At 34.9% G+C, this 9,332-nt stretch overlaps 1 protein-coding gene across 1 annotated transcript in view; it reads right to left on the bottom strand.

Annotated features, from left to right (window-relative positions):
* Positions 1–7,859: 7,859 nt before the first annotated feature.
* LOC144969557 (uncharacterized) overlaps positions 7,860–9,332 on the bottom strand; it is a 1,688-nt gene continuing 215 nt past the window's right edge. The window contains exons 1-2 of the mRNA XM_078908698.1: positions 9,253–9,332; positions 7,860–8,491 (exon numbers count right to left, since the gene is read on the bottom strand). The exon at positions 9,253–9,332 is cut by the window's right edge and continues 215 nt beyond it. Coding sequence (XP_078764824.1) covers positions 7,962–8,491; positions 9,253–9,332 — 610 coding nt within the window. The 3' untranslated portion in view covers positions 7,860–7,961. The remainder of the gene's footprint in view (positions 8,492–9,252) is intronic.

The following is a 9,332-nucleotide window of genomic DNA, read 5'->3' on the forward strand; positions in this document are numbered from 1 at the left end:
GCCTTTGTCTTGGAATGAGATTACTTGGTTTTTTCCTGGCCCTGGTCGGAATCCTGGCTGGGAGGGAAACAGTCAAATGCATAGTTATTGTTTTGGGAGATGATATTTTTTTCCTTGTAAATCATCTCTCTGTTATGTATTATTATTTTTATTTTGAATGTATAATGTAAGCATTTGAGTGTGTTCCTCTTTGTTGGATTTTGTGCTTGTGTCTGGATGAGCCTTGTAGGTGATTTCAAACTAAGTACATTGCGGGTGGTTGGATGGGATCATCACCCTTGAATCATATACCTATGATGTTCGCATGGGTGTACGATCCGATAGTGATGTCGTTTCTTCTTCTCTTTACTAGCCTATCCTGCTTCTTTGGTTTGTGATTGTATTTTTGACAGGGGATATTTTTTTTCCTGTAAATCCTCTGCCTGTTTGTTCTTGGTTATTTATAATTTAGCTTATGATATCTTTAGGTTATGTTTTTGATTGACATTTGTACTATTTTTGTTAGATTGCTTGTTTTTTTGTTTCAGCGGTCTCTCATATAACCTCAATTGTGTTGGAAGAGACCTAAAGCAACAAACAAACAAAAAAAACAAACTAAGTACATTGGTGGTATGCTCTTGGAGTCTACATCTCATCCGTATTTGTTCTCAGTTCCCAGCGGGCAGGGAGGTACAAACTGTGTCTTCTGTCCCCTTATATCTGTTATCCAACATGCTTTCTGTCTTTGTCTCGGAATGAGATTTCTTGGTTTTGTCCTGGCTCTGGCCGGAGTCCTAGCTGGGAGGGAAACAGTCAAATGCATTGTTATTGTTTTGGGAGATGATATTTTTTTCCTTGTAAATCATCTCTCTGTTATGTATTATTATTTTATTTTGAATGTATAATGTAAGCATTTGAGTGTGTTCCTCTTTGTTGGATTTTGTGCTTGTGTCTGGATGAGACTTGTAGGTGATTTCAAACTAAGTACATTGGTGGTATGCTCTTGGAATCTACATCTGATCCCTATTTGTTCTCAGTTCCCCTTTGTCTTACTTTTTCTTGGGTGCTTTAATTGTAATTCTAGAACTTTTTACTATCCCATTTTCTTCCTTTTTACTGGCGCTGATATAACCTAAATGTGTTGCAAGCGCCGTAAAACCCTTAAAAACAAACAAACATTCTCAGTTCCCCTTTGTCTTGCTTTTTCTTGGGTGCTTTAATTGTAATTCTAGAACTTTTTACTATCCCATTTTCTTCCTTTTTACTGGCGCTGATATAACCTAAATGTGTTGCAAGCGCCGTAAAACCTTTAAAAACAAAAAACAATTCTCTCCCTGATTTGTAAACATTTGAGTATGTCCTCTTAATGGGGACCTGTGCTTGTGTCTGGATGAGATTCTTAGGTGATCTCAAACTAAGTACTTTGATAGTGTGCTCCTGGAATCTACATCTGTTTCCTATACTATTCCCTTTTCTTCCTTTATACTGGTGCTGATATAACCTAAATGTGTTGCAAGTGCCGTAAAACCCTTAAAAACGAAAAACAAAACACCTTTTCTTGGGTGTTTTAATTGTAATTCTGAAATATTTTACCATCCCATTTTGTTCATTTTTACTGGCGTTGATATAACCTAAATGTGTTGCAAGCGCCGTAAAACCCTTAAAAACAAAAAACAAAACACCTTTTCTTGGGTGTTTTAATTGTAATTCTGGAATTTTTTACCATGGGCATATCGATAGAATTGTCGTGGATTCCCTCTGTTCCTGATTTGAACTCGTCCCCTTTGTCTGACTTTTTCGTTGGTGCTTTTAACCTCCGATCTACAACTTTTTTCTAATTCTTTTATACTGGCACTGAAATGACCTGCAAGTGTCACTAGTGCCGTAAATTCTATTTTTTTAAAACAAAAGCAACACCAAATTGATTCATTTTTCATTCTTCCGTTTTATGCTTGTGACAAGTGACTCAAACTGTGTCATGATTAACGTAGGTACAATGCTGTATTTTTATTTATTGCCAATGGTGTTGTTGTTGTTGTTATTATTGCTATTATTATTATTATTATTATTATTATTATTATTATTATTATTATTATTATTATTATTATTGATATATCATTATTATTATTATTATTATTATTATTATTATTATTATTATTATTATTATTATTATTATTATTATTATTATTATTATTATTATTATTATTCTGGGTGGGGTTCCTGACCTCCCATAGTGGGTTGGGAGGCGCTTACTGTGTCTTCAGACTATCCCCCTAAATCTGTTTTCCAACATGCTTTCTGGGCTGGGTCCTTTGACCTCCCATGGTGGGCAGGATGTCACGTGTATACTATCCCCTTATATCTGTTTTCCGAGTTGCTTTCTTTCTTTGTCTTGGAATGGGATTACTTAGTTTTGTCACAGACTGGCTGGAGTCCTTGACTGGGAGGGAAACATTCAATTGTATAGTTATAGTTTTGGGAGATGATATTTTTTTCCTTGTAAATCATCTCTCTGTATGTATTGTTAGTTATGTATTCTGTAAACATTTGTGTATTTCTCTCAGTGGGATCCTGCGCTCGTGTCTGGATGAGACTTTAAGGTGATCTCAAACTAAGTATATTAATGGCATGCTCTTGGAATCTACATCTGTTCCCTATTTGAACCAATTCCCCTTTGTCTTACTTTTTCTTGTGTTTTTTTATTATAAATCTAGATTATTTTGACTATTCCATTTTCTTCTTTATACTGGCGCTGAAATGACCTAAATGTGTCGCAAGCGCCGTAAAACCCTTAAAAATAAAACAAACAACATGCTTTACGTCTTTGTCTTGGGATGAGATAACTTGGTTTTTTTCCTGCCCCTGGCTAGGAGGGAAACAGTCAATTGTATAGTTTTGGGAAATGATTTTTTTTTACTTGTAAATCATCTCTCTGTTATGCATTGTATTGTTTGTTTTACATCTATCTTTATGATTTGTAAATATTTGAGTTTGTTCCTTTTAGTGGGACCTGCCCTTGTGTCAGGATGAGACATTTAAGGTGATCTCAAACTAAGTACACTGATAGTGTGCTTTTGGAATCTACACCCGTTCCCTATTTGAACTAATCCCCCTTTGTCTTCTTTTTTCTTTGGTTCTTTCAATTGTAAATCTTCAACTGTTTTACAATCCCATTTACTTCCTTTTTGCTGGCGCTGATATGACCTACATGTGTTGCGAGCGCCGTAAAACCCTTAAAAACAACCAAACATACCAAATTTTTATTATTATTATTATTACCATTATTATTATTATTATTATTATTATTATTATTATTATTATTATTATTATTATTGTTATTGTACAGTTGGTGAGAATAAAAAACATCACTCTAAATGCAAGACTCTTTGTGATTTTATTGTCGAGAGGGAGAGAGAGAGAGAGGGGGGGGGGGTCGGGGTCCTTGTCTTTCCAATTTTTTTGGTACGAAGAGATCCTTTTGCTGTCTCTTCTTTTTGCGTAAGCATATCTATTTTCACTTCCAGCTTATTTTCTGTCCAGTTCTTGGTATTGGTATTGGTATTGATAGGTTTTCTCCCGATCTTTATTGGGAATAGTTGTGTTACCCATCGTCACAGGCCAATATTGTATGTATTAAATCATCTCTCTCTCTCTCTCTCTCTCTCTCTCTCTCTCTCTCTCTCTCTCTCTCTCTCTCTCTCTCTCTCTCTCTCTCTCTCTCTCTCTCTCTCTCTCTCTGGGTTGGGTCCTTGACCTCTCATGGTGGGCAGGAGGTCACCTGCTGTGTCTTCTATCTCCCAATATCTTTTTTCTGAGTTGCTTTCTGTCTTTGCCTTGGAATGAGATTACTTAGTTTTGTCCAACGTGTACATATATGCAGGTCTGACATCCGAACTTACTTTAAGTGACTTATGGGCCTAGTATAACATTGTTGTAATGGACAATATTTTGCGTCATTTTTTAGATTTCCATTACAACAATGATTCCATAAGGAATTGGGTTGTCAGATCTGTTAATAAGTGCACGTCGGTTTTGTCCTATCCCTGGCTGGAGTTCTTGTAGTCCTTCAGAGCCTTTTTTAGGTCCATGGAACCGGAGTTTATCACTGTTTCTATTGCGTGAAACGGACAATAGCAATTGCTTGCTACCCTTTGGATATGACGCTAGTCTATTGCAACGTACTTTCCGCCAGATCTAAGAGACCCATCCAGCTACCCATTGACTACTGGGTAGACAGATTGTCAGATAAAAGTCCCGACTGCCTCCGCGATCGATCTTGGTCCCTTTGCCTGTGAAGAGAGTGCTCTACCAGCTGAGCTTTCGGGACACCCCTCCTCGGAGTCCTTGGCTGTGAGGGAAACAGTCAAATGTCTAGTTATCATTTTGAGAGATTATATTTTTTTCCTCTCTGTCATGTATTGTTATATTATATTGTTTTGAATGTAGAATGTACGCATTTGAGTGTGTTCCTCTCGGCGAGATCCTGTACTTGTGTCTGGATGATACTTTTAGGTGATCTCAAACTAAGTACACAATGACAGTATGCTCTCAGAATCTGCAATCTGTTCCCTATTTGTATCATTCCCCTTTGTCACACTTTTTCTTGGCTGTTTTAATTGTAAATCTTTTGACTATTCCATTTTCATCCTTTTTACAAGCGCTGAAATGACCTAATAATAAATAGTGTCGCGAACGCCGTAAAACCCATTAAAAATATTCCCTTTGTCTAACTTTCTCTTAGCATTTGATAGATAACAAAAATATCCCTCTGTCGTTTTCCTTTTTAATTACATTTAAATTATACTTGGATGGGAATTTCCCGCTAGATAAATAAATCGGGTTCCGCTTCAAACCCAGCCATTTGTGACATATCGCCTAAAAACGGCAATATGTCGGACTGAACTGAAAACTGGAAATCGAATTTAGAGCAAAATAAATATGACTAGGATTTTGATTAAGTTCATTTGTTTTATTGAGGATAAAATTGCAGACTTTTATACGTATCAAAAAGTTAAAATGCATTATTTTTTCTCATTCTAAATCTATATTCATTGTACGATATAATTATAATTGAGCTTTTATATAGCGCAATATCCACTAAACGTGTTCAAAGCGCTTTACAAAGGGTCCCTGACCTACAGCAACATGTAGAAAGAGACATGACGCCTGTTAGGCGATATTACATTTTTTTCCGACAGAGACAACGCTGTTAACGGCCAGGTACCCATTTTACATCTGAGTACAGTGAGAGAATGTGAGTAAAGAGACTTTTCCAAGGACTCAACTATGCGCCGAGCGAGGCTCGAACCCAGGACCTCCGATATATATATGTATATCAGAATATCTGTTTTGTAAAAGAAAATGTAGTCCTTCAGAGCCACTAGGTCTATGGAGCCGGACTTTATCCCGGTTTCTTTAACGTGAAACGGACGATATCCATTACCTTCTACCTTTTGGATAAGAAGCAAGTCAATCGCAAAGTACCTTCCCCCTGATCAAACAGACCCGGCTACCCAATCACTGCTGGCTGGACAGGTGTGGGGAGAGGGGGGGGGGTCAGAAAAAAATATCGACCTCGCCCTAGATCAATCTTGGTCCCTTTGCGTGTAAAGCGAATGCTCTATCAACTGAGCTATCGCGATGTATATCACATCACCAACCCAACGTACCATCAATATCACTTCCACTACATCATAATCATCATTGTCACTGTCCCATCACCTTCACCACCACCACCACCACCATCATCATAATCATCGTCATCATCATCATCATCATCATCATCATCAACGTCATCATCATCATCATCATCATCATCGTCGTCGTCGTCGTCATCATCATATCATCAACGTCGTGGTAGTCGTCATTATCATCATAGTCGTCATTATAATCCTTTGGACATCAATAATAATAATGATAATAATAATAATAATAATAATAATAATAATAATAATAATAATATAATAATAATAATAATAATAATAATAATAATAATAATAATAATAATAATTAATAATAATAATAATATAATGATGATGATGATGATGATGATGATGATGATGATATATATTATTATTATTATTATTATTATTATTATTATTATTATTATTATTATTATTATTATTATTATTATAATAATAATACTAATATTAATAATAACCATCATCATCATCATCATCATCATCATCATTATATCATCATCATCTATCATATCATCATCATCATCATCATTATCATCATCATCATTATCTTAATTATTTCATCATCAACATATTATACTTAATAATAGTTATTCAACACACAAATATTGATACTGTAATTAGATACATGTATCAAATTTAATGAATAATAATATAATAATAATAATAATATAATAATAATAATAATAATAATAATAATAATAATAATAATAATAATAATAATAATAATAAAATAATAATAATAATTAATAATAATAATAATAATAATAATAATAATAAATAATAATAATAATAATAAATAATAATAATAATAATAATGATAATAATAATAATGATGATGATGATGATGATGATGATGATATTATTATTATTATTATTATTATTATTATTATTATTATTATTATTATTATTATTATTATTATTATTATTATTATTATTAATACTAATATTAATAATAACCATCATCATCATCATCATCATCATCATCATCATCATTATCATCATCAAAATCAACCAATTTCGTCACTGTAAAAAGTTGTCAGTTTGCGTCATCTATTTATGACATCAAGTATTAATATTACTTCCGTTGTGTTGTTGATTTAGCGGTGATCAGTGTTGTTATGTAGTAGTATGTTCTAATGGCGTGTATGTTTGTGTGTGTGTGTTTGTGTGTGTGTGTGTTGTGTGTGGTGTATACATGTGTGTGTGTGTGTTGGCATTTTTCAGCAAATCGTGGCATTCATAGTAATATTATTCACTTGATCACATGAAGGTATTCGGATTTACACAAATTTTAAACAAGTTTCACCGATTAACAACGTCAACTAATATTACTGCTGATATTACGGTCGTTTTTATGCCATCGATGTGATAATTATTGCCCTGGGAAATATTTAATTAAACGTTGTCGGCAAACTGTCAATTGTATCTGTCTAGCTTCTAGCCCGAACAAACTTTATATTTTTCGCGTCTGCTTCTGATTTTCATTTGACCTCACATAAGTTAGGTAATGGGGAGACATTCCGAAAGCTCCTACATCCCCAGTATTCTTTTAATTTGTATTTTCACCGTTGATCTTTCGTCAGGCGTTCATTTATTCAATTTGTCATCATAAAGAAGCATTTTAAAAACTCTAGAAGAAACCTTGATAGATTTGTGAAAGTTTAAAATTTCCTAATTTGACCATTGTTTTGATTCTCGGTCGCCATTTTAATTTGTGAAGTACCTTTTTTTCTATTAGGGTTAGTCATAATGCTAGGGTGTTTATTTTCCTATTAGGATTAGTTTAAGGTAGTCTAGGTTTTACTTTTTCTTGGGGTTAGTTGAGGGAATATTATTCAAGTTGTTTCCATTTGTAGGAGCTTTCGGAAGGCCTCCCAAGTCAAGCGTGGTAAAGACTTGTGATTTATTGATATTGATATCTACTGACTGATAAACTAAAATCATGCCGAATAAAGCATGGCAGCGACGACAAGCATATCGATTAAAGTGTGCATCTAATCGTAATCAAGCTAATCAAGAAAATGATTCAGGCAATACCGAATGAAAATAGTTCTTTCCCCGCGAAATTGCGAGCTTTTTACTAGTATATATATATATATATATATATATATATATATATATATATATATATATATATATATATATATATATATATATATATATATACGATATATATTATGAATGATCTTAATTCGTTTTGGAAAGTTGAAACAGGTGAGTTGGTTTTTAAAAGTAGTCAGGACCCAGTTGACGTTGTAATAATCCAGTATTATTATAAGTCTATATCAATGCGATTAAAACAATAAATATTAAAGCAAGACAAGCAGACCTGGCTCTGCTAAACGATATCATAAAAGCTGAATCTCCCGTAGTGTATTCTAGGAATTGCCTATCCTCCCTTGTTTTCACGACTTTCCTCATTTCTTCTGCAAATTGATTCGGAGACGCATAGACAACTTGAGTTCCGTTCGCCAATCTTTGAACTATCGGGCAGCTGAGAACATGAAACTGTCGAATTTTGCTAAATCGCATGGCATCGTTCAGTAATTTTCTAGATATCTTTTCTTTCATGAAAGGACATCTTTTGCACTTGTCACTCCGGGGCGTGTCTTGATAATAACCCTTTTGACACGGTTTGCACACGGGCATCTTATTTTTATAGGCCAAATATTGACCTATTGGGCATCCACGACACCGTTGGCCTTTGGTCGTGGTCTGGACAACACTTCCACTCGGACAACTGTCGCCTGGCTTCGGTACAACATCTTCATAGCAGTTAGGAAGAAAACTCGGCTCCCATCTATTATTGTCTGCAGATAAAGTGATGATATAACCAGTTAACTGAAAGTGTATAGTGATGATATAACCAGTTAACTGAAAGTGTATAGTGATGATATAACCAGTTAACTGCCGTACAAAAAAATAATCATGTATTTAAACTTTTGGCCAGAAAATGTCCTTCAAATATCGATCGATTTTATATGACCCTCATCTTGACAAACACCCTCAAACCTGGGACTTTACTTAACAAGTAATAACCCGACGCACGTAAACTTAGAAAATTGGTTGTTCTTATCGTGATACTACGATGGATAAAGATAGAAAGCAGGTCTTGTGCAAGGGGATATTATAAGGCCCTCCAGTATCTCCCCTCCCCCTTTATTAATTCAATAGCCCCCCCCCCCCCCCTTGAACTCTCATCCGTCTACTACTAGTGGTATGACACTCGCTTTTGGACCGGAAGGTCTTGGATTCGAGCCTCGCTCCGCGCATAGTTGAGCCCTTGGAAAAGGCTCTTTACTCACTTTCTCTCACCGTACTCAGGTGTAAAATGAGTACCTGGCCGTTAACAGCGCTGTCTCTGTCCGAAAAAAAATTGTAATATCGCCTAACAGGCGTCATGTCCCGTCCTACATGTTAAGTGTTGCTGTTGGCCAGGGACCTCTTGTAAAACGCATTGAGCACGTTTAGTTGATTTTGCTCTAAATAAGTGCTCTATTTTTTTTTTGTTCTATTTTAACATGCTCAATGTATATTTGGAATTTTGTTAAGTTATTCAAGAAGTCAATACCTTTGCATGTGATGAAATTGGTCGAATTTTCGGGGTTGAAATTAATTGGATAATCATACCCGTCGTCACACACGAGCTCC

The sequence above is a fragment of the Berghia stephanieae genome, chromosome 3 (genome assembly GCF_034508935.2).
Source record: "Berghia stephanieae isolate SIO BIC M18660-M18661 chromosome 3, UCSD_Bste_1.3, whole genome shotgun sequence".
Lineage (NCBI taxonomy): Eukaryota > Metazoa > Mollusca > Gastropoda > Nudibranchia > Aeolidiidae > Berghia > Berghia stephanieae.